The sequence below is a fragment of the Ruditapes philippinarum genome, unplaced genomic scaffold, assembly GCF_026571515.1.
Source record: "Ruditapes philippinarum isolate M1 unplaced genomic scaffold, ASM2657151v2 ctg627_1_1_1_1, whole genome shotgun sequence".
In the NCBI taxonomy this organism is placed as follows: domain Eukaryota; kingdom Metazoa; phylum Mollusca; class Bivalvia; order Venerida; family Veneridae; genus Ruditapes; species Ruditapes philippinarum.
The window spans coordinates 139,943-166,475 of NW_026854864.1; the positions used below are offsets into that span (position 1 = coordinate 139,943).

Below are 26,533 nucleotides of genomic sequence, written 5' to 3' on the forward strand. Positions count from 1 at the left end.
TTTAAAATCAAATAAAATTGGATTTAAAATCAGTGTTGCAATTAGTCTTTAGCCCCAATTACTTTTAAATTAAACGCTGGAAAACATTGGTGGACTTACATATAAACTCCAACCTTTCACCTTTCTTAATTCTGGAAACCCCCAACAAATTAGCCCTTTCTGTGCTTTGATTCTAAATGGAATATATTGAAAAAGTGTTATTAATGACAAAATGACTGTAACCTACCCTTTTATTTTTTTTTTGAAAGGAAAAAAAGGTTTTAAATAAAAATTGTATCTAAAAAGTTGGGGGGGGTGACATTTTTTTTAAGGGGAACTCGGGGCAAGGGTAAAGGTATTTATTAAATTTTTTTTATCTTTCCTTTGAAAAATTAAAATACACCATGTCCCTGTATTTTTTCGATTCCCTAAGTACAATTTTTATTTTGTTCTTTTTTTGAAATTTTTAAATTTTTTTTAAAATATTACCACTAAATATCGAAAATTTCAAAAAAAGAGAAACTGATTTTTGGAGAGGGGGGGGTCTGTTACGAGCAATATTTACAAAAAGGTTGTCATAAAAAAGTATATATTTATTACTGGAAGATCATTTAAAAAACTTAAGTAGTGTGGATTAATGTGTTTTTCTACAATTAAATTTAATAATTTATAAAAAACTGGTAAATCAAAGATATAAAAAACTTTTGGCAAAATTTTTCTGTGTTTGAGAATTTGGAGGGCATGTGTTTTTTGTTCTTTCCAAAAAATGAAAAAACAACAAAAAATATAAAAGGTATAGTTGTATAGATTTATCATTGAAAAATTTTGTGAAATAAAAAAAATTTAAAAATTGCTGCTTTTTGTTTTTTATTTTATTTTCTCTTTTATAGTTCTTTTTTTCAATGTTCAATACGTACGTTAAAACCATTTCAGTTTGCAACAGGAAAAATATTCCAAATTAACCCTGAAAAAATACAAACTGTGTAAAGACATGTAAAAGTAAAGTAACACAGAAGAACCCAAAAGAAGGAAAAATCTAAACACAGAAAATTAAGTACCAAAATTCAATTTCCCTTTAACAAATTTTATTTTACAAAACACTAAAATATTTTTATTTAAAAAAAATTTCATTTTCCTTTAAATAAAATTGATACCAACAAGTTCCTGGAAAATTTACCTAAAAATTCCTCTTGCTGTAGTTTCTACAGTTTTTCATTAGAAAAGAAAAAAAAACTTTAGTTGATTTAAATCAAAATAAATTTTGGAAAATTTATTTTAAGAAAAAAAATAAAAAATCCGTATAGGGTTTTAGTTATTTTATTTTGAAAAAGTTTTCCCTTCTGTCTAAGTGTTTTATATGAATTTTTTTTTTAAAAAAAAACTTTTATGTTAAAACCCTTTAAATTTAGTTTAAAAAAATTGACGAACCCGAAGACAAAAGGATTAAAATTTTATAAAACCTTAAAATTGGGCTAAAAATCAGAAAAAAATTTAATTTTTTTTTGTCATGAAAAATTTTTTAAAAAAATTTAAAATCTTTAAAATATTAATTTTCCCAGATCCAGACCAGGGTGTAAAGACTTTAAAGAAAACAATAAATTATCATACATGTATATTAAAAAGCAGAAAAAAAACACATTGCATTTTTAGAAAAATGCTTGCCACCGCTTAAAACACACTAAATTAAAAAGTGTAGGAAAGATATTTTTTTTTTTTTACAATTGAAAATTGTTATAATGCATAAAATTTCCTGACCTTTTCTAATTTTATCATCAGATTTTAAAATGGTTGAATCTATTTTTTAATCCAATAAAAGATCGATTTGGAAAGTATCAATGAACTTGAGTTTTGGTGAAATTTTGGGGGTGAAAGGTCATTTTTTTCACACAGGGCCCAAAATTTATGACTTTTATTCAATGGACAAAAACAAATATAAGACCCCTTTGTTAAAATCTGGGCAGCTGATATCCCAAAATTTTACCCTTTCATCTTTTAACTGTTTACCCTGGTTCCAAATTTTAGCTGTACTTTTAAAAACAAGAAAGTTTGGTCACATCATCAAATCAAATACCCTGGTTTCAAAGTTCCAATTTTTACAACTTAACTCTGCACATGGTCAAAAATTTCATTGCTGTACATCAAAGGATAAGAAAGTAGGTCACTTTTCCCCTTGGCGAAAAGGCAAATTTTTGTAACCCAAGGGGTTTAATTTTCAAAACAATCTTTGATAAGGTCCACCAAACAAAGCTGTAGCTTTTCTCCCATTCAGAAAAAATTTGTTTTATTTTCTGTTTTTACTATGTGTACATAATGAGAATCACTTTGCCCCCGGGTTGACACAAGGGGAAAATTTTGAACAACTTCTGGTATGGGACCTATAGAGGATTATTTATATGCAAAAGATCCAAAAGCCCTCTATGCCCATTGTTTCTTCAGACAAAAATATATATATTGTTTTTTTTACAGATGTACATAATGAAAATCAAGTACCCCGCGTGGACACCAATTTTGACCCAAGGGCTTATTATTTGAACAATCTGTAGAGCGTTCACTCGCAAAGTCAATGCCATATATTAACCTCTAGCCTTTTGTCAATTCAAGAAGAAGCTTTTCAAGTTTTGACTTTATACAATTAAGGAAAAACCTATCGCCCTCTGGGGGCCAGCAATTTTAACACCTAGGGGCAATATTAAAACAACTTTGTAGAGGACCCATATATACATACCAAATATAAAATCTCTAAGGCCTTGTACCTCAGACAAGAAGTTGTTTTTACATATATGTACATAGTGAAAATCAATGACCCCTGGCCCCCGTGTTCACTAAACAAAAGATCAGCGATCAGGATTCAATATCCGTGATTTTATTTTCATTGGTTTATGTTACTAAATTAATCATGCTTTCATAATAGTTGAATGGTATATATTGCAAAAATGTAAAAATATGCTGATTTGCCAATAAACCGAAACTAGTTTCGGATGAAAAATCAACAAAAAAACGAAGAACAAGATACAAAAAGTTTTCAGTCAAAATGAGAGGATGCAATTTTGGATCAGGATCAATATTTGGATCAACTGAAAATGCCCGTATGCTTGCAAAAATGACAATAGAATTTAGTTCTAAAGCTTTCATGTAAACTTGCCGTGATGCAGGTTCTAGTTTTATCAGAGATATATTAGAGTAGTTTAATCTGTTGAGGGATAAAGCAATGAAAGAATATTAGAGTTTTTAAAGTTGATCTGATCTTGCTCCTGATGCCAGTGTAAGATCTTGTGGAGACACGGGGCCTGGGGGTTGGGCCAATTTTGCCCGCAGGCTATAATTTTGCTACGAAGTGCCTGCTTGAAGGAGGTGCACTACACGGATGTTTCATGGCAAGAAATATCGTAGGACCTCTGTAACCTTTTGTCAATTGCGTAGAAATTTTTTTTTAAGTTTTTACGATAAGTTTTGGTGAGCGGAGGTATGGAGCGATATAAGGAAAGACCAATGACCCACGGGCGCGGCGATGTTGACCCCAGGCCGATCATTTGAACAATCTGCGGTAAAGTCTACCAGACAATGCCTTATGCAAAATATCCTAAGTCTAGCCTTTTGGGGTCGTGTGTAGCGAGAGAGGGTATGGTTAAGGTTGTACATAGTGTACATAGTGAAGTGAGAAAGATCAGATGACCCGCGGGCGGGCCGATTTTTGAGCGCCCAGGGCTATCATTTGAACAATCTGGTGGTAAGGTCTACCAGGACAATGCCTTATGCAAATATGCAAAGCTCGTGAGCCTTTTGGGTCTTTACAAGAAGGATTGTAAGTTTTGACGTATGATGTAGATAGGAGTGAAAGTCAATGACCCCCGGGCTGCGCGGGGCGATTTTGAGCCGCTTTGAAGCAACTTTGGGAAGCCGTCACGGCCAAGGTTCAATCCTGCCAAGTTTGGTTGAAATTTGGACAGTGGTTTGGTCACAAGAAAGATGTTGTTGAAGTTCGACGTATGAGTAACTAGGTATAACACACACAGCAAGAACAACAAACAAAGCAGAGCACAAGCACAGTGAGATCGCTATGATGCCAACCGCCATCGCACGGTGGCATAAAAAGAAATGTATACCAGTGAAATGTATGTGACATTTACTGAACTTTACAAATTGATTGGTAGCCCTAAAGTTTCTATACATCATGCAAGCAAATATAAATTGTTGGGAAATAAGAGGTACATCACTGTATTCTATAATTTTAGTAACTACAATGATACTAAACAACAACCAATATACTATTAGCCGAATGTGAATTCTAGAGAACACTAATAGCTTTATATTCTAGATAAATAAAAAAACATATATAAATTTTGTAGTGCGTACCCAAAAAATTGGGAAATGCTTAAATTGAAGTTGATACCTCCCTAGTGTAGTATTTAAAAGTATCTTCTCGATCGAAGCATAATGTCAAGGTGTGATGCCTACTTAACATACACACATTGAGCGCTACTTTCAAGAGGCAATGTCAGTGGTGTAATGCCAAAATAATAAAAACATTTTAAATTGAATAATAAATACAAAACTATGAGGACAGTTCTTAGAAAAAATAAACTGTCAAAATTTTTAAACTTTGTTTTAAAAAGAAGATGACAAGAAAGGAGTAGATGAAGAGAGCAGATTCTTGTTGAATTGTAACTTCAAACATCACTTGAAAAAAGTTTCATTTGATATAATATGTATATGATACAAAAAAACCTTGACCAGATATGTATATGAAAAATAACAAACTATAAACTACATGTATATAAAAAGATAGAAAACCTACAAAAAAGATGTTTTTTTGAGAAAAAATAAACAATCAAGTTGATAGTATGTTAAAAGTCTGATAAAATCGGTTATCACAAGATACAAAATGTATACCCTAAACAACTACCCGTTAATGTTTATCCTATACAACTAACAGGGTATTGCATATACATGTAAATATAGGTAAAGAATTGCAAAAAAGAAATGAACTGCTCTGTAATCAGAAAACACAATTATAACATTTTTCATGTATACAATTCTGAGATACAATATCAATGTAAACAAATCTTGATTTTGCTGTTTACATACACCACTGTTCACCTACTTTACAGAATATTTACTCTATTTTTGCTTGCAAATTATACATGCAATCACTCTTAAGAAATCAGTATTTTAATAATTTATCACTATATAACTATATCACAAAGTCGCATCTTCAACACAACATGTCAATTATCTACACATTTTGAGTCTTACACTATAATAACCATCATTAAATGGTGATGGTATATAATAATATCTCAGAAAACCTACCGGCTGCGGTGGTCTCTATATCCAGACCCTCCGCCGTTCATAAACAAATGCGCAGCATGATCGCCCGACGGTGTTCCCATCTGGTGATGGGGGAATGGTTGATTCCAGAACCCGGGAGGGCGACAAGCAGTTGACCTAAAATTGAAGATGAAAGTTTATATTTGAATTCTTATATACTACAATTCTTTCATATATTATAAATGGAAGAAAACAAAAACAAAAAAATGCTGTTGTGTAGTACAATAGGCAATGAAGTTAATTCTGAACAGATGTAAAAACAAAATTAGGTTTTTAAAAAAAAAAACAAGAAACATGGCAATGCCATGAAACCAGGTTTTCAATTATCACCATTGTAGATAAATATGTTGTATTTGAAATACAAATACAAGCAACAAACAATGTAACTATGTGCAATGTAAAACATGAATAATGTAGGAGGAATTGCCACTGAAGAAGTGTTCACTATAATATTATGTATAAGGAAAAAAACAAAGGGCCATAATTAGGTCAAAAACTATCCAATCACAAAACCCCGACAATATGTGCCAGGGTGCTTGATGACAAAGCTTCTGTTGTGAAAGTTTGAACAAAATCCGTTGAGAAATGTAGGACGAGTTCAGCACAGAAGAATTTGTTCACTATAATTATATTGATAATTCTGTATAATGAAAAACAAGTTACAAAGTAGACATGAAATAATATATCATATCTTTTTTAAATTACCTCCAAAGATGATATGACCTTTGACTGCCAAATCAAGTTAAAATCATGTAAACAGGATTTTCAATGTTAATGTCACTGTGACCTTGACCTTGGAGCCAGCCACGCGGAACATGCGTTCTGCACGTCATCTTGATGTGGTAAACATTTGTCTGAAGTTTCATCAAAATTCTTCAAAGGGTTGAAGAGTTACAGAGCGGACAGGATTTTCAATGTTAATGTCACTGTGACCTTGACCTTGGAGCCAGCCATGCGGAACATGCGTTCTGCACGTCATCTTGATGTGGTAAACCATTTGTCTGAAGTTTCATCAAAATTCTTCAAAGGGTTGAAGAGTTACAGAGCGGACAGGATTTTCAATGTTTAATGTCACTGTGACCTTGACCTTGGAGCCAGCCATGCGGAACATGCGTTCTGCACGTCATCTTGATGTGGTAAACAATTTGTACTGAAGTTTCATCAAAATTCTTCAAAGGGTTGAAGAGTTACAGAGCGGACAGGATTTTCAATGTTAATGTCACTGTGACCTTGAACTTGGAGCCCAGCCATGCGGAACATGCGTTCTGCACGTCATCTTTGATGTGGTAAACATTTGTCTGAAGTTTCATCAAAATTCTTCAAAGGGTTGAAGTAGTTACAGAGCGGACACAATTTCGTTTGACGCCCGCCCGCCCATCCGCCCATCCGCCCGCCATACCCCAATCTAATAACCAGGATTTTCAAAATTGAAAACCTGGTTAAAAAACAGGCGAATCAAAGAATTGCAGGGCAGGACTGCCAACCTTTTGTAAGTTTATTCTCATCTCACAGTAAAGATTTGAACCCATTATTGTGAGGAGCTTAACTATTCAACCTTGGATGCCTCTGAGGAAAATTTTATTAAAACTGATGCAAATAATAAATTACATATACTTTAACTTTATTTAACAAAGGTAACTTGATCACGTAAATCCTATCTTCCTCGAGGGCTTCAAACAAATACCACCACTTATACAGACAATTAACACAGAATATGTTAGGACTATTAAACAGAGAAGAATCTGCAGGTACCTTAAATGTCATATATTGATATAAACTTGCCCACAATCTACCTTAGAATAAAACATCTTTACAATAACATTCAATGTTTCTCTTTGTTTTTTTTAACTAGTTCACTACTTGGCATGTTTTTTCTAAACACAATATCTAAAATTGATAAGTGAAATAGATGAGAATACTTCAGTTTAGACATACCTGTGTATCTGGTCCTGCTGTTGCTATGGCAGCCAGGGTGTCTGCTCCAATGGCCTTTACCATATCAGAGAATCTTTTTACTTCAATATTTGACAAAGCTTTCTCCTTTTGTAACTCCAATCGTATCTGATTCCTCACAAAATTCAGTTCACCTTTCTTTGCCTAGGGATATAAGAAATTATAACAGTTGTAAAAAATAGTCAAATAATATAAAGTTTTCTAATTATTGTATTGGAATTTTATGTAACAAAATTTTTATTTTACAGCACTGTTCTTGTGGATATTTGTTATTAATACATTTAATGAAACTGTTATATCTGCTCCCTAGGGAATAGAAAATCTGCTCCCTCTGGGAGGTTATCACATCAAATGATTAAGAACCAGTCCATATTCATATAATTTGCATTATCTTTACTTCATTCACAAAAACCATACCTGTTAACATTTTATGAGAACCCCATTAACAGTACATTTATCTAATGTAAGAAATAAATAAATTACCATATATTGTGCCTCTAATTTTGCATAGTGCTCTATTTCCAATGCTTTTGCTTTAAGCCTAGCTCCTGTAAAAGAAAAAACATTGCTGTGACAATTAAATACAAGCAGTTCAGGCTCTTTTATAAAAAGATTCTGAAACTTATTTGTATAAAAATAACAACCCAAATTCTTCTTCACTATGAATAAGAAATCTTGGCATCCTAATTCAAATTAAGATCACTTAAAATAGTATACTTTCCTTCATTTATCTTCACCCATGCTAGTAAGTTAATGTACTGCATTTCAAGCTTTTCTGACAAAGAAAGACAGTAAGAGCCTCTATCATAGACTAATATATTTACAAATACTGTTGTTGACACTACTCTGTGTACTTTATTTCATATACAAACTTGCACTTTAAAAAATTTAAACTAAAACTTTTCTTACATGTTTTGTTTGTTTTTTTTTAGTCACACGACTGTTTTTAGCCATATTTTCAACTTTTTTTCCCCTGGTTAAAAAACAAAATTTCCCCCCCAAACATTATTTCGGGGGGACAAGGGGTCACAAAAAATAAACCAATGATTTCCCTAAGCTACTGGAAACTTCTCATAAAGAAAAACCCAAAAACTTTAAATTGTAAAATCTCCCCCCTTTCATTAAATATGAAATATCCATATTTTTAAAAACCAAAAATTTGTTAAAAAAACGACCAATAAAACTTTCAAAACTTTTTTCCTATTAGAGATTTTTTCTAAAACAACTAACCTTCTTTTCGTTTCACATTAATGAGGACTCGCTCAGCCTTCCGTGCCTCAGCGTAGGCCTGTCCGGTGATTCTACAGCTCCGTGAAGACCGAAGTTCAAGCTTTTCATTTCTTTCTCCGAATGTTTTTCATTTAGTTTTTGCTCTCTAGATACCTCTTTTCCTCTTGTTTTGTTCTTTAAAGTTCATGGGGCAGCTCTTCTATAGAAAATTTTTTAAAAAAGTAGAAAGACATGTTCCTTTCTATGTAATAGTTAAGCACTTGCATGACAAGATTCACAATATCTGTTAACACTAAATTGTTACACTTTTTTTTTTTGGGAATTTTACTTATGTATCAAAATGAAAATTTAATAATCAGCTTTAAAACAAATTTCCAGGTCAAACAATTTTCAAGACCCCTAGACGGTAAGCCACATTCTCAACAATAAACAAAACAGTATTCAAAAGTTTACATTTGTTTTTTGAGTAAAAAAAAAAAATAATTCCATAAAAAATCCATGTTTGACTTAGGTCCTTTCTTAGAGACCTACAATAAGTACACAAAAGATATGTCTATAGTTTCAAGAAAATTCTTTAAGTTCTTGTAAAGATAAATTTGGAAGCAAATTTTATCAAAGAATTTTTAAGAGGGGTATATTTCTTTCAAAATGCATACTAGAGTTATGGGTTTTGGATAATGACCTACAAATATCTTTACGAGGGCATGTGAATTGTCAGAGAACAGAAATAGATACAGAGTTGTACACTAAACTTGAACCAAGCAAGAGCCAATGTAGTGTACAGGATAACTCAAGTACTCCTTAGAAAGTGAAGCTTAAATCCAGAAATTGAAATGGTGGAGAAAAAAATTAGTTCAAGGTTTCTATAAGAAGTATACATGCAGGATAAATGATTTTACTTTGTTGAAATCTCGATGGCTAATTGTATAGACTTGGTAAGGCTGTCACTCATCTTCTTGTCCACAGGTTCAATACTCTGGATGTCAATTGATGAGATCACCTGAAAATTTAAGGTATACAAAAGTTCAAAATTTGAATGATAAAAAGGTCAAAGTTCAAACTATATCAAAAACAAAATAAATTTATGATAAAAATATATCTGATATCAACTTTCAGAATGATTATCCATGTGCTTTTTGAGATGTTTTTTTTTTTAGTATGTACTCAATTCATTAATTTCATTACAAACGAGAGACCTATTGAGAAAGTGTTGAAAAATAAGTGACCTCAATCATTCAGTAAACATCAAAATATCACTATTTTACAATTATTAACAAGATCTTAAAATGCGAGGAAGGATTAAATAATATAAATAAATTATTTTATGATTAGGAGCAGTATAACATACCAGATTGTTAGCATCAAATTTAAGGAAAGGATAGGTTGCCCCAGTAACTGGATCTCTGAACACAGCTTGTTGTATGACTTGAGCAGAATGACGATGAAATTCATCAAAAGGTATCAAGGCTACAGCAGCTCTAATCCTGCTACCTGACATCAAAATAAACATTTACTGTCACAGTAAATAAAACCATTCTGTTGTCAGCTGAATTTTTTATTCATTTTAGCATCTACATCATGAACTCAATCTGCTTAAAATTTGGAACAATTCAAAGCAATTCCAGGGATTTACAGTTTCAAAATAATGAAAATGTAGTAAAGTATAACCTAGTCAGGCTGCCGATGTTCAGGTTAGCCTGCATTTACACTTGTTTAGGCTGATATGGTCACCTGGCAGGAAGTGTCAATGTGAACAATGGCCTAGTGGTTAAGATGTCTGCCTATTAAACCAGGGGTCGTGGGTTCAAGCCCTTATGGGTTTACACTTAAAAATGAGCATTATAAGTTGCAAGAATTTGTTTCACAAGCTGAAATTGTCAAAAACATATTTCTTCATTATCCAGTAAAAACAAAACACAGGACAAAGGTCCTAAGATGCCTTTTACAGCATAACTTCAGACAAGTGATACCTGGATAAAACTATTTGGCCAAAGAGAACCCACCTCCACCCACACTTAGATAGAATGATGATGAAATTCTACAAAAGGTATCTTATCATACAATATGATAACAGAGACTCATTACATACATACAATTAAAAATGCAAAATATATCTAATATCAAAAGCAACTATACAAACCCATTACATGTTTTAAGTTTGATCTTAAATTATTATTTCAATCATCAATAATCATTAAGTAGGAAAAATTTTCATTCACCAATCAAATAATTCTAGAAAATCTTTTGGTCTGAAATCTTACCTATTTGCCGACATGCAAATCCAATAAAATCAGGAACTGCAAACACTTTTGATTCACTTTCTTTGTTACCTTTCTCATACTGTAAATGGAAAACATGCTACATATGTACAAAGATTTAACAAATTAACGCAGAAAGTTTATAAGTGCACTCCCAAGCATTAATGTGTAAGGCAATTTTCTAACATTAATAAAGTCTTAGATTTTATTTCACATTTGAAAATCAGAAACAATTATCTGCATAAAAGAAGTTTAGAATGAATTTGTTGCATAAATGAAATCAGAATTTTTAATCATTTAGTTTTCCATTTGAGAAAATAATAGTCATTAAAAATAATACAAGAGTATATATCAAAATGAATAAATTTACCAATGGCTAGGCATAAGATACTAATATATTGTCATAGAAAACTAATACTAAAAAAAAAATACTTATAAGAACGATTTGAAAGTTACCTCAAAATGGTTGTTAAAAGCAACTTTCAATCTAAGTCTAGCATGGTCAGATGTCTCAACCTGAAATAGTGGTATATATGTAAGATAGTTCACAAGTTCTGTCAAACAAATAAAATACCTAGAGGATACTTTTTTTTAGCCTTGCTTGATAAATTTTGTAATATCAGATAAAAACATGGTATTCTCTACATACTGCACATTACATTTGAAATATCACTTGAATCTTTTTACTTTTCTTAAAATCGTCTTACATTTTTCTCAAGTTTGATTTTCTTGAAATATTTTGGCTCATCTGGAGACATACAGCTTTAAAATGTCTAGCCCTTTTACAGAACCATATTTTCATATTATACTTACCTCTATAATATCTGTGATAAAATCAGGACCCAACATAAGACATAATGACTTCATTGCATTGGAAACTTTCGGTTTTCCAGCTAAAATATGAATAAAAGACTTGTTGTGGTTACTTCAAATTTTAGCAAACATATAGAAATGTTTACCTTGAATGATTTTATTGCGGTAACAACTGAATATTTTATATGCAACAAAATAATAAAGTATGCACAAACTGTACATAGTAATTTATCCATGTAAAAGTAAAGTACTATGTATGTGCATTATTAACAATAAATGGTGGAATCATTGTTAACAGACATACAAATAAAATGACAAACAAAAATTGCACATTTCCTATTTTAACTCTTCGAAACTAAAATTTCTTTGTCCTTTTGTACCATTTTTTTAAAGTTTAAGATCAATGTTCAAAATAATTCTGTCAAAAATTATAAAATAATTCTTTTAAACAAAGAGATAATTCTATCAAACTATGATTAGAAAATTAACAAACCACTGAGACTTAGAACACTAAAGTTTTCATGTGGTCCTAGGATAACCAGGTCTGGACCAAACACCACCCTTGCTGTTTTATCTAGGTAATTGTTCACTTGAACAGCTGTGTTTCCAGGACATCTGTATTGCACAACCCTCGTCTTGTCACGGCCCTAAATATTAATAAAATAATAGCATTACATTTTTATTTTCAGGTATTTTTCATAGCTACCGGTATATGTTAATTTCATAACACAAGTTTTTCATCAAACTTATCGGAAATGTCAAATAAACTGACTACTTTATAAACAAATAAACTAGTTTGATTTTAAAAGCAGAAATGTATTTCTTCACAAAGCTAAACATGTTTTTGCTTCTTCCAATATATGAGCAACAATATAAATAGACTTTGGCCCTTGACATCTTCAGAAACCATAATCTTTGAGTTATGAATGCAAACCTGTTTCATGGAGACAAACATTTCTACAAGATAATTTTAAAATCCATTGACAAATGACATTAAAAACTTTTAACAGTGAAGTTTAAAATTATGGATACTAATGGGTAAACTTGGGAATATGTTTAAACTGACCTTGAGAAATTGTGGGTCAATAGATTGTTCAAAGTAAGCAATTTTTCTGATGTCACCTGACCCTGTTCCTCCACCATGTCTGAAATATTCATGATTATTGTGCAAAATTGTCAAGGATATTTGAATTCAAACTATGATAAATTTCATGTCATATTAAGGATCTTTAGTTTGTTTGCCTTGTTTTTCCACTGATTTCAACACATTTTTGATAAAATCTTGGTAGTCATTCTACCTAACAGACTTTCCTGTAACTGGCTTTCCTGGATAACTAACAAGTTATTGCCAAGTAACAAACTACTTTTCCATCATGATTTCTGAATCAGGGGTGAATGACAAATGACAGACTTACTGTTCGAGAAAAATTTTGCCTCGCTCAAGGATCAAATAAAGAGAATACCTTGATTACAAAACAGATGCTTTCCCTATTTAATTGAACTTTGCAGGCAGACATAAGACAAGAAAAGCAAATCTTACTTAAGCATTTCTTCAACAATAGGATCCAATTCTTTCTTCCAGAGAAGTTCATATGACTGTAACATGTAAGATTCTGGTCCCATCACAGCCCGCACCTGTAATCATCAAAAATCAGTCAAATCAATTAGTTTTTATTCTGGTATATGGGGTGTAGTGAGGTGAGGGTGAATAAAAGTCCAATATACAAATTCAACAAGAAAAAAGTTAATGCAAGTTAAAAAATTAAAAGACTGATATTCTTTTTAAAAACAATTTAGCATATATTTGAATTAAGTTTTATTCTATTTACCCTGCCAGTCTGTGTATCTTGTACATATATTCCTTCATTTTTACTCAGCGGGATCTGCTTCCTACAAACAGTAATGTAACATCATATCACACACAAAAACATTATCATAATTATGTAGATTTTACAATAACCTTATCAATGTATGTATGTCAATGCTGTTATATATTGAGATTTGCACGATAATAACTGAAACCTTGTTTAGTTATTGTTTTTACTTGGCAAGTGATCATCTGTGATTGGAAAATACTACCTATTGGTATTCTAACTTTTTTAAAATGCACTAGTAAATGTGGTGATTTACTCGCTGAATTAACCCATTTTTTGTCAATTAGTTAATTAACTCACCTTTTGTCAATAACACTGACTTCAATGCGAGGTATATACTCTACTGGACCATTAACCATCCATTTCTCACCAGATTTACGTAAGACCTTCTTGCCTGTAAATACAATAATATTGTCTTTGACTTCTATAACTACATGTATATAGCATCTTTATGAGACTGTTTGAGGGGCCTTATGAACTGCCTATTGAGGTTTTGATGTGACAAGATAAGTGGATAATAGTACAAATATCATATATAGAAAAACACTGTTACTAAAGGTTCTATTAATTACCCTGAACAACAAATTATATATGAATGTGAAATATTTAACTGTTCTAGATTTAATATTAACACAACTCTTTTATCTGGCACTGACTGCTGAACTTGAGAAGTTACTTTTATTTAATTCATTAACTTCATGTTATCATGTAATTATTATTATTATTCTCATTATTATTATAAAAGTAGATAAGTTGGAGAAAATATCCCATGAACTATTAACTATAGTTTATAAATTGCCTTCACTTTTAATTTTGCATTTGTTTGACAATTTCATTGCCTTCTAATTATCTTATAAAAGTTTTGTTAAAACTAACCTTTCTGGTTTGTGTCTTTAAAATCCTCATTTGCTATAAGCACAATGGCTTCGTCTTCAGACAGAACAAAGCTATTCTGGATTCCATTTTCAAGAGTCTCCTCTAAAAAAAGAAATAACTTAATTATCATAAACAATAACATCGAAATAACAATACATTATATTTCAATGCAGTATTTAAGCAAAGAATGATGTCATTTAAATAAATATATATCTATACAAATACATTATTCACTTCAAATATATATATATAACATGACATGATATAATAGTATATGATAATGTAAAGAGATACTAGCCTGGATGACATGACATGATAATGTAAAGAGATACTAGCCTGGATGACATGACATGATAATGTAAAGAGATACTAGCCTGGATGACATGACATGATAGAGTAAAGAGATACTAGCCTGGATGACATGACATGATATGATAATGTAAAGAGATACTAGCCTGGATGACATGACATGATATAATAATGTAAAGAGATACTAGCCTGGATGACATGACATGATAGATGTAAAGAGATACTAGCCTGGATGACATGACATGATATGATAATGTAAAGAGATACTAGCCTGGATGACATGATTTGATAATGTAAAGAGATACTAGCCTGGATGACATGACATGAAATGATAATGTAAAGAGAAACTAGCCTGCCTGGATTGACATGACATGATAGAGTAAAGAGATACTAGCCTGGATGACATGATTTGATAATGTAAAGAGATACTAGCCTGGATGACATGACATGATAGTGTAAAGAGATACTAGCCTGGATGACATGACATGATATGATAATGTAAAGAGATACTAGCCTGGATGACATGACATGATAGAGTAAAGAGATACTAGCCTGGATGACATGACATGATAGAGTAAAGAGATACTAGCCTGGATGACATGACATGATATAAAAATGTAGAGATACTAGCCTGGATGACATGACATGATAATGTAAAGAGATACTAGCCTGGATGACATGACATGATAGTGTAAAGAGATACTAGCCTGGATGACATGACATAATAGAGTAAAGAGATACTAGCCTGGATGCAGGACGTGATAATGTAAAGAGATACTAGCCTGGATGCAGGACGTGATTATGTAAAGAGATACTAGCCTGGATGACATGATTTGATAATGTAAAGAGATACTAGCCTGGATGACATGACATGATAGTGTAAACTGTAAAGAGATACTAGCCTGGATGCAGGACGTGATTATGTAAAGAGATACTAGCCTGGATGACATGACATGATAATGTAAAGAGATACTAGCCTGGATGACATGACATGATAGTGTAAAGAGATACTAGCCTGGATGACATGACATAATAGAGTAGAGAGATACTAGCCTGGATGCAGGACGTGATAATGTAAAGAGATACTAGCCTGGATGCAGGACGTGATTATGTAAAGAGATACTAGCCTGGATGACATGACGTGATTATGTAAAGAGATACTAGCCTGGATGACATGACATGATAATGTAAAGAGATACTAGCCTGGATGACATGACATGATAGTGTAAAGAGATACTAGCCTGGATGACATGACATAATAGAGTAAAGAGATACTAGCCTGGATGCAGGACGTGATAATGTAAAGAGATACTAGCCTGGATGACATGACATGATTATGTAAAGAGATACTAGCCTGGATGACATGACATGATAATGTAAAGAGATACTAGCCTGGATGACATGACATGATAATGTAAAGAGATACTAGCCTGGATGCAGGAAGAAGGTACAGCAGCCTTTCCTGAGTTCTCTCTTGCCATATTGAGGTTTTAAGTCTGAGTCCACCACATCCAGTACTACACAATACTGGCCTTGTGCTAACACTACTCTCTTCTCCACTGAAACTACCTCCTATAAGTCACAATATAAGAATATTTGTTATATTTAATTTGAAGCATATTCTAACCACCATAATACATTTTCAAAAGCTTACTGACTGACATCTTTGAATGAAAGAATGAATGCTAATAGCAGGATTCAAAACAAGAGGTGAAGAAAAAGTGATTATACTTCCACCACGTTCTCCCTACGATCACAGAGGTCTGTTTATTATACAAAAATAGAATAAACATTATTGAGACATTAATTGCAACAAGTGTTCAAACAAGTAAAAACTGCATGTTTTTTTCTCCATTTTATATATACACTGCTAAACTGTTATATCATACCTAGCCTGCGATTATTTATAACATTTTTTTTGCTGTATGCGCTATTCCGTAGTTGTTTGTTGTTTTGGTTGATTTGCCAAATAGAAACATAAATAAATTGACAGACTGGAACCCAGGCTATATCACACCCTATTACAAAGCTAACCTCATTTTATTGCTCTAAGGTTTAGCTAAAAAAAAATCACATTTTGCACCAATCATAGAGAATAAACGGGAGTCAGTAAAACGTGCATTATCCATAACAACCCTTGTTTAATGTGTCAGACAAGTACATCGTGAATTTTACACAAGAAAACTGTTATATCAACTTACAACACCAATCTGTGGGTAATATTCATCCTGATCTTCCCCTGTCAACAGCCACTGCTCTCCGGCCAGTCTACAAAAATTAACATCCTTAAAAGATAAATTAATCCTTACATTGCAATATTTGTATGGTGGACTCTCCCTTCCATTGGATTTATCAGTACATGTCATTAGGAATTTCAGTATGAAACTACTAGAACTGGATAACCAACAGTATCAAGTATGGTCATACTTCATAGCATCCGGAAACTAGTCAAACACTACACAGGCGGAATTGATCAGTCACTACAGCATGTTAGTGCTGAAAAGGTTTAATAAAAAATGTTCAAAACCTATTCTTTGAATACAGGCACTACTTTTTTTGGCAATGGAGACCAGATTTGGGCTATCTGGACAGGATTTAAAGTCAGCAACCATAATCACTTAACCCCCTGAAACCCCATGTAACCTAATTTCTATTTGAAATGTTACCTTTTAACCCCATTCTCATCTGTGAATGTTTGACAAGCTCGTAACTTGAGTCCTGTATCCTTGGTTAGAGTTACACTCTCTTCCATGGAGACCACTTCCTCATTTACCCCAGTCAGATATGCACCTGGTTTGTTCACATACCATTCTTCTCCAGTTACATGTTTCCTTCAAACAAAAATTTCAAATCTGATTTTGAAATTTCACATATTGCAGTGCAAACCATTTGCATCGCCTTCATTTCATATACATGTAATAACAAACGATTTGCAATAAGTTTGTAATATACATCTAAAGTATAACACAAGAAAGTTGATTTCATTTGTATCATACTGACACTATTAACATTACAATTTCAACTAGATGTGCTCTACCTTACTTTATTTCAGACACATACGGGCATCTGACGCACAGCTGTGGGCAATAAGTGATTTGAAATCTGTGATTTTCACCATTCCGGTCACAAAACAGTAAAAGTTGTGATAATCTAAGACTTAATCATCAGGCATTTTATGATATCTTCAAATTACTCCAAATCACCACATACCATGTTATTTCAATATATTTTCTTCATATTTCTGGAACTGAATTCTATCAAAGTTCAAGTTGAAGGCACCTTAAATGATATATATATGAACAGACTTAAATCTATATGTAATATCAGTGAACTATAAATACCTTCCAGTTTTGTCTGTAAATTGTTGTACAGCACTAAGCTTTAATGCCTGGCCAGCTCGTATAATGTATGGTGCCACGATATCAACTATTTCCTACAAAATAAATAAAATTACCACTTATAAGCTTAATTACATGTATCACAACTGAAGCAAATACTTTCAACCTCATTTTAAGATATTTTTACATATTTTCCTTCTTCTATTTCGACACTGGCAACCCATTTGGGAAATACATTCAAAATAGACAATGTCATCTTATTTTATTGAATTGTAATGCAGAAGTACAGAGATGGATCTATATGCGTGGATTGAAAGTACATTAACAATTGTTCATAAAAGTAAATGGGAAAACCAACATATCTTAATGGTCATATTTTTGAAATCTATACATGTAGTTAAAATTTAATAGGAAAAGGGGATTTAAAATTTCAAAAACTTTTTTTATCAAGTTGTTAAGGTCACTGGGCAAAGCTTTTGCAGCCATCTCTGTCAGCAGGTCTGTTCACTTTGTCAAAATATATTATATTGAATATTTTAGTAAGAAGATCAAACCCTGTAAGGTACAAGAGGTTGTTTCCTTGAGTAAGAAACTTCTCCCACATTGCTTAAAACTGGTTGGTCATGAATGTGTCTATAAGCTTATAGTTGTATTCTACACTATCTGACTAAATAAAGTCTAAATACACTAACAAGAGGGCCAAGATGGCCCTAGATCGCTAATCTGACCCATCAAACTCATCCGAACAATTACCTAGACAAGCATTCTGACCAAGTTTCATGATAGGTGAGTCAAAAATGTGACCACTAGAGTGTTAAAAAGGTTTTTCCATATTTGGGTGGTGAGGCCTAGTTTTTGAACCCAGGTGACCCATATTTAAACTTGACCTAGAAATCATCGAAACAAACTTTCAGACCAATTTCCAGGATATTTGGATTAAAACAGTAGCCACCAGAGTGTTAACAAGATTTTCTATTTTTAGCTCCTGTGACCTAGTTTTTCATCCGAGATGACCCATGTTCAAACTTGTCCGAGCAATTACCTAGACAAGCATCTTGACCAAGTATGATGATGATTGAGTCAAAAATGTAACCACTAGAGTGTTAACAAGGTTTTTCTATTTTTAGTTTCTGTGACCTAGTTTTTCATCTGAGATGACCCATGTTCGAACTCATCTGAGCAATTACCTAGACAAGCATCCTGACCAAGTTTGATGATAATTGAGTAAAAAATGTGACCACTAGAGTGTTAACAAGGTTTTTCTATTTTTAGCTCCTGTGACCTAGTTTTTCATCCGAGATGACCCATGTTCAAACTCATCCGAGCAATTACCTAGACAAGCATCCTGACAAAGTTTGATGATGATTGAGGCAAAAATGTGACCGCTAGAGTGTTAACAAGGTTTTTCTATTTTTAGCTTCTGTGACCTAGTTTTTCTTCCGAGATGACCCATGTTCAAACTCATCTGAGACATTACCTAGACAAGCATCCTGATAAAGTTTAATGATGATTGAGGCAAAAATGTGACCGCTACAGTGTTAACGAACAAGTGTGGACGGACAACAATCGACGGACATTCAACAATCCTAAAAGCTCACATTGAGCTAGCTCAGGTGAGCTTATAAAGCATATTAAAACAATAACTAACAGCATTTGGTGTAGGAAAATACATCAATGGTCCTTCAATCTGCCAGATATCACCTGCGTTTCTCTCCACACCATCATCATCAGTGTGGTCAAGTATTGCCTTCAAACGTATAGCATGGTCAGCTTTGATGACTGGCTGGGCTTTAATTGCTGTTTTGTAATTTGATCCACTCTTACCATAATTCTCTGCTCCAACCAATTCCTCACCAGGATATAAACAGAATGGTTCCTGAAATAAACATGAAAACAAATATCTAATAAATTTCATTCCTAAGAAGTTGTAATAGAATGAAATTGTATATGCCATACCTAATCTCATAAGACAAAATAAAATATCCAAAAGTTTTGTAGACAAAGGTAACAAGATAGTGATGAAAAAATACAACACTATATTTCTGAGAAAAACAGTCTTACAATAGTTTTTCTAGATCCCTTTCAACCCAAAATAATAATAGAAGGTGTATGTTAATACTGTAAGTCAGCTAACTTATACTGATGTGGTCTCACCACACTAAATATTGTTATGTGGTTTCACCACACTAAAAATTCAGATTGATACTAACTTAAGGTAAATTTTTGTACTTATTGTTTAAACTTTACACCCCTAGCTCTTACATGGAATGTTTTAAATTTTTAGTAAAACATTTTTTTATATTTGCAGCCAAAAAAAACAACAACAAAAAAACAACATGAAAATGATTTTTAGCAAAATCAAATATATTAGGGAAGATAGGATATTGTACAGACATTCTTGAAAGTAAGAAATTCAAAACATTTTGTAACATACTTTGGATACAATTTTAATTTTTTTTAATCATATTGATGAAACTGTATATACATGTACAGGAGGAAGAGATCAAACTTACAGCATGAAATCTGACATCAAACTGGCCAAGTCTCAGCTCACAAAGTTTCCTCGGAACATATTTGCTGCAGAGATATAATGGACATTTTTTATAACATTCAAAATACAAGAAACATGGCAATGCCATGAAACCAGGTTTTCAAGTATCACCATTGTAGATAAATATGTTGTATTTGAAATACAAATACAAGCAACAATGTAACTATGTGCAATGTAAAACATGAATAATGTAGGAGGAATTGCGCACAGAAGAAGTGTTCACTATATATATTCTGTATAAGGAAAAAAAACAAAGGGCCATAATTAGGTAAAAAATTATCCAATCAAAAAACCCCTACAATATGTGCTAGGGCACTTGATGACAAAGCTTCTGTTAAAGTTTGAACAAAATCCGTTGAGAAATGTAGGAAGAGTTCAGCACAGAAGAATTTGTTCAATTCTGTATAAGGAAAAAAAACAAAGGGCCATAATAAGGTCAAATATTATCCAATCACAAAACCCTGACAATATGCGCCAGGGCACTTGATGACAAAGCTTCTGTGAAAGTTTGGTCAAAATCCGTTGAGAAATGTAGGAGAAGTTGCGCACTGTAGAAATTGTTCACTATATATTCTATATAAGGAAAAAAAAAACAACGGGCCATAATTAGGTCAAATATTATCTTATCGCAAAACCCCGACATATATGCGCCAGGGCACTTTGATGACAAAGCTTCTGAGAAAGTTTGGTCAAAATCCGTTGAGAAATGTAGGAGGAGTTGCGCACAGAAGAAATTGTTCACTATATATTCTATATAATGAAAAAAAAACAAAGGGCCATAAATAGGTCAAATATATACCAATTGCAAAACCCTGACAATATGCGCCAGGGCACTTGATGACAAAGCTTCTGTGAAAGTTTGGTCAAAATCCGTTGAGAAATGTAGGAGGAGTTGCGCACAGAAGAAATTGTTCACTATATATTCTATATAATGAAAAAAAACAAGAAACATGGCAATGCCATGAAACCAGGTTTTCAATTATCACCATTGTAGATAAATATGTTGTATTTGAAATACAAGCAACAAACAATGTAACTATGTGCAATGTAAAACATGAATAATGTAGGAGGAATTGCGCATAGAAGAAGTGTTCACTATATATATTCTGTATAAGGAAAAAAAACAAAGGGCCATAATTAGGTAAAAAATTATCCAATCACAAAACCCCGACAATATGTGCTAGGGCACTTGATGACAAAGCTTCTGTGAAAGTTTGAACAAAATCCGTTGAGAAATGTAGGAAAAGTTCAGCACAGAAGAATTTGTTCAATTCTGTATAAGGAAAAAAAACAAAGGGCCATAATAAGGTCAAATATTATCCAATCACAAAACCCTTACAATATGCGCCAGGCACTTGATGACAAAGCTTCTGTGAAAGTTTGGTCAAAATCCGTTGAGAAATGTAGGAAAAGTTGCGCACTGTAGAAATTGTTCACTATATATTCTGTATAAGGAAAAAATATACAAAGGGCCATAATTCGGTCAAATATTATCCAATCACAAAACCCCGACAATATGTGGCAGGCACTTGATAACAAAGCTTCTGAGAAAGTTTGGTCAAATTCCGTTGAGAAATGTAGGAGGAGTTGCGCACAGAAGAAATTGTTCACTATATATTCTATATATGGAAAAAAAACAAAGGGCCATAATTAGGTCAAATATTATCCAATCACAAAACCCCGACAATATGTGCCAGGGCACTTGATGAGCAAGCTTCTCTGAAAGTTTGGTCAAAATCCGTTGAGAAATGTAGGAGGGGTTGCGCACAGAAGAAATTGTTCACTATATATTCTATATAATGAAAAAAAACAAAGGGCCATAATTAGGTCAAATATATACCAATTGCAAAACCCTGACAATATGTGTCAGGGCACTTGATGACAAAGCTTCTGAGAAAGTTTGGTAAAAATCCGTTTAGAAATGTAGGAGGAGTTGCGCACAGAAGAAATTGTTCACTATATATTCTATATAAGGAAAAAAAACAAAGGGCCATAATTAGGTCAAATATTTTCTAATCGCAAAACCCCCACAATATGCGCCAGGGCACTTGATGACAAAGCTTCTGTGAAAGTTTGGTCAAAATCCGTTGAGAAATGTAGGAGGAGTTGCGCACAGAAGAAATTGTTTACGACCGCCCGCCCGCCCGCCGACATACCTCAATCTAATAACCAGTTTTTTCCTTCGGAAAACCTGGTTAACAAAGGGCCATAATTAGGTCAAATATATACCAATTGCAAAACCCTGACAATATGTGTCAGGGCACTTGATGACAAAGCTTCTGAGAAAGTTTGGTCAAAATCCGTTGAGAAATGTAGGAGGAGTTGCGCACAGAAGAAATTGTTCACTATATATTCTATATAATGAAAAAAAACAAAGGGCCATAATTAAGTCAAATATATACCAATTGCAAAACCCTGACAATATGTGTCAGGGCACTTGATGACAAAGCTTCTGAGAAAGTTTGGTCAAAATCCGTTGAGAAATGTAGGAGGAGTTGCGCACAGAAGAAATTGTTCACTATATATTCTATATAATGAAAAAAAACAAAGGGCCATAATTAGGTCAAATATATACCAATTGCAAAACCCTGACAATATGTATCACACTTGATGACAAAGCTTCTGAGAAAGTTTGGTCAAAATCCGTTGAGAAATGTAGGAAGAGTTGCGCACAGAAGAAATTGTTCACTATATATTCTATATAAGGAAAAAAAAACAAAGGGCCATAATTAGGTCAAATATTATCTAATCGCAAAACCCCGACAATATGCGCCAGGGCACTTGATGACAAAGCTTCTGTGAAAGTTTGGTCAAAATCCGTTGAGAAATGTAGGAGGAGTTGCGCACAGAAGAAATTGTTTACGCCCGCCCGCCCGTCCGCCCATCCGCCCGCCCGCCCGCCGACATAACCTCAATCTAATAACCAGTTTTTTCCTTCGGAAAACCTGGTTAATATCCTAGATGAAAACATTGTAAAATCAAACACATGCATGCATCAGCCTACTATGAGTTGATTACATGTTTGTGTTCTTTTTAGACCATCAATATGAATTCATTTACTATTTTTTATACTGGTAGGTAGATAACTTAAAATTTTCCAGCATTACCTGTATAATTTTATCAACTGTTTGAAATAAAAGACATTGGTTTGACTTCAAATTCCAATACAAGGAAAGGGAAAAACATTAACACATAACATTTTCCCAGCCAACTTGACATCTAAGTCAAACCAAAAGGTAAATAGTATTTGAACACACTTTTGTCTGTATTGCTGGTACTTTAATAAACCTATAATTAACATTTTCAAACATTTAACAAATAATTATTAATAACACTAAAGTTGTCCTGTGGTAACAAATCACAAATTTGAATCCCTACAGCTCTAAGTATTTCTAACAGGAATATAAAAACTGTGGTCCAGTGTAACGGTTCTTTACATCTTGCATTTTTTATCTGAACCAATCATTTCTCTTAGAAGGGAATAATTTCTTTTCTCCTCCAAGAAATAAAATCATTAACTATCTTCTAAAGCAAGTTGCCTGTATGGGTCTACTGTTGCAACTATAAATACAGGTACATTACATAAAATAACTTACGAAACTTTGGGTTTTTTTTCAACCAGTAATGGGGATTGGGGTTACCCAAACATTTGTAGAGGAAACCCTAAAACCCGTCTCTCAAATTGGGATTTTATTAAACAGGGTTTTTACCAGCTCTACCCCCGAAGTTTTATTTTGAAATTAACAACAAACATATTTCAATAGGTATAAAGGTAGCTAAAACAACAATAAACTGTAAACAAAAAAACTGAAAGAATTTAAAATTTTGGTAGAAAGTATTATAAAACAACTTTCCATTAATATTGCTATATATGACTGTCAGTTAAAGCAACTGAACTTCTGTGCCTCATTTCAAAGATAAGAAGGGGCCTGACAACTGCCATATAGTTAAGGTTATTGACTTTGAACCACTTGCCAGTGAGTTCATCAGGATCAAATCCTGTCAAAGACTATAAATTCTTGCATGTAAGGAGCTATCCACCTAGCTGACAGTTGGTTTGTGCTGGTTCATGACTGTAAAATCACACAGAGGAGCACATGAGGTCTTCCTCCACTGGTAAGGCTGGAATGTCACCATTATCATAATCTCCTCAGTGTCAATGTGATGTAAAAACTAACTATATTTAAATATATTCACAGATAAACAAGCAATTATATTAGTATTGCAAGCAATCCATAAGTCCCCTACCGGTTAGAACCCCATCAACATTCTGAAGGGCCAATGGCCATTCACTAATGTTTCAATTTTTCTATATTTTAAGTAAATTTGTTGGAAAAGTTCTTTAAAAGTGATCACAGGAAACAGTTTTTATGAACAGACAGACAGACGGACTGAAGGACACTCTAAAGTTAATATTTGAAACATCCCTGTTACCAAAATATAACATTTTTAAAAGCAAAATGCTTAAAGAGGAGATAACTCTTGAATTAAAGATGCAATTTCATAAAAAAATTTCAGCTCTTTTTGACTTATCACAAACAATGTTATATTTGCCATGTTTTAAGCCTATTTGTTGCCAAGGCAACCAATATTTTTTCAAAATAGGGAGAACAGATAAGACATGCATAATCTCAAGACTGCCATCTACCCATATATCAAGTTTCATAAAAATATTTCCAGTACTTTTTGAGTTATCACTGGATTCAGTGTAAGTGTAAAATTTGCCATATTTTCAGTCTATGTGTTGCCAGAGCAACCAGAATTTTCAGCATAGGAAGAAAAGAAAAAAACGTGCATAATCTCCAGACTGCCATCTATCCATATTACAAGTTTCATAAAAATATTTCTATTACTTTTTACACATAAACTGGATCCTGTGTTCGCAAAATTTGGCATATTTTCAGTCTATTTGTTGCCATAGCAACCAGAATTTTCAACATAGGAAGAAAAGAAAAAGACGTGCATAATCTCCAGACTGCCATCTACCCATATTTCAAGTTTCATAAAAATATTTCCAGTACTTTTTGTGTTATCACTGGATCCAGTTTATGTGTAAAATTTGCCATATTTTAAGCCTATGTGTTGCCATAGCAACCAGAATTTTCAACATAGGAAGAAAAGAAAAAGACGTGCATAATCTTCATACTGCCATCTATCCATATATCAAGTTTCATAAAAATATTTTCAGTACTTTTCAAGTTATCGCGGGATCCAGTTTTGTGGACGGACGGACTGACGGACTGACAGACAGACTGACGGACGGACGGACGGACGGACGGACGGACGGACGGACGGACGGACGGACGGACGGACAGACAGACAGACAGACAGACAGACAGACAGACGGACGGAGGGTAAACCTAAAGTCCCCTCCGGTAAACCGGTAGGGGACTAAAAAGAAATTCACTATACTTATAATTGTTTTTTTTATTATTACTATTAAAATGTATCCCATAACAAGGAGTATGTATCATACCAAAGGTAAATTAAGTATTCTACAAAAAGTTTAAGATAGTAAATAATTCTAATTTGATATATATTTCATTCATAAAAGTTAACATTGTTTAATAATTTTTCTGATGTGAGCTTAATTGCTTCTGCTAAAATGTTATCTTCACAGGAGGTAAATGAAATCAATCAATTCCAGAATAATAATATCTTATATATGAATTATGTCTAGTGAATAGAAACATCAATTGTAAATATTGAGATTGAATCATACTTATATCATTCAATGGTACTTTACCTTTTACATGAAAATATGTTTCAACAATTAACCTTTTATCTTTAACTATCAACAACCACAGAATTATTGAAGTTTCAGTTCGAGTCAATAAACTTTGTAGGGAAAATTTTGCCAAGAGTAAATAAAAACACCGAAGCATTTAGACTTTTTAGACTTTAGACTTAGTAAAATAAAAAAAGCATATAAGCATAATACCTGCATACAGAAACACCACTTGAGCCTTAAGTATGTCTTAACCATTACAAATGGATTGGGTTTTATTGTTGGTACCTCAATCT

General features: G+C 32.9%; 2 protein-coding genes across 2 annotated transcripts; both read right to left on the reverse strand.

The window, feature by feature from the left end:
* Nucleotides 1–7,208: 7,208 nt before the first annotated feature.
* Nucleotides 7,209–7,953, reverse strand: LOC132741333 (major vault protein-like; the record flags this gene model as incomplete). The annotated part of the gene is made up of 2 exons (XM_060729477.1): nt 7,209–7,404; nt 7,744–7,953. Coding segments are annotated over 2 exons (387 nt in total), but the record flags the coding sequence as incomplete, so codon positions are not given.
* A 1,159-nt stretch (nt 7,954–9,112) lies between these two features.
* Nucleotides 9,113–20,612, reverse strand: LOC132741343 (major vault protein-like). The gene is made up of 17 exons (XM_060729487.1): nt 20,472–20,612; nt 19,607–19,834; nt 17,962–18,053; nt 17,287–17,451; nt 16,822–16,888; nt 16,051–16,192; nt 14,312–14,413; nt 13,736–13,829; nt 13,391–13,451; nt 13,102–13,196; nt 12,628–12,706; nt 12,055–12,208; nt 11,562–11,641; nt 11,205–11,264; nt 10,752–10,830; nt 9,839–9,981; nt 9,113–9,490 (listed from the first exon to the last, which is right to left on the reverse strand). Exons 1-17 carry the CDS (start codon nt 20,595–20,597, stop codon nt 9,386–9,388), a joined length of 1,872 nt encoding a protein of 623 aa, XP_060585470.1. The 5' UTR covers nt 20,598–20,612; the 3' UTR covers nt 9,113–9,385.
* Nucleotides 20,613–26,533: the final 5,921 nt, after the last annotated feature.

Bases quoted from the DNA above. Each gene is read 5' to 3' on its own strand.
- LOC132741343 (XM_060729487.1), bottom strand. From the start codon at position 20,597: ATGGCATTGCCATGTTTCTTGTATTTTGAATGTTATAAAAAATGTCCA. The intron at 14,414-16,050 runs GCTAGTATCTCT...TTCTTTTTTTAG, and splicing joins TACCTTCTTCCTGCATCCAG to AGGAGACTCTTGAAAATGGA. The intron at 12,209-12,627 runs GTCAGTTTAAAC...ATTAATATTTAG, and splicing joins TTGACCCACAATTTCTCAAG to GGCCGTGACAAGACGAGGGT.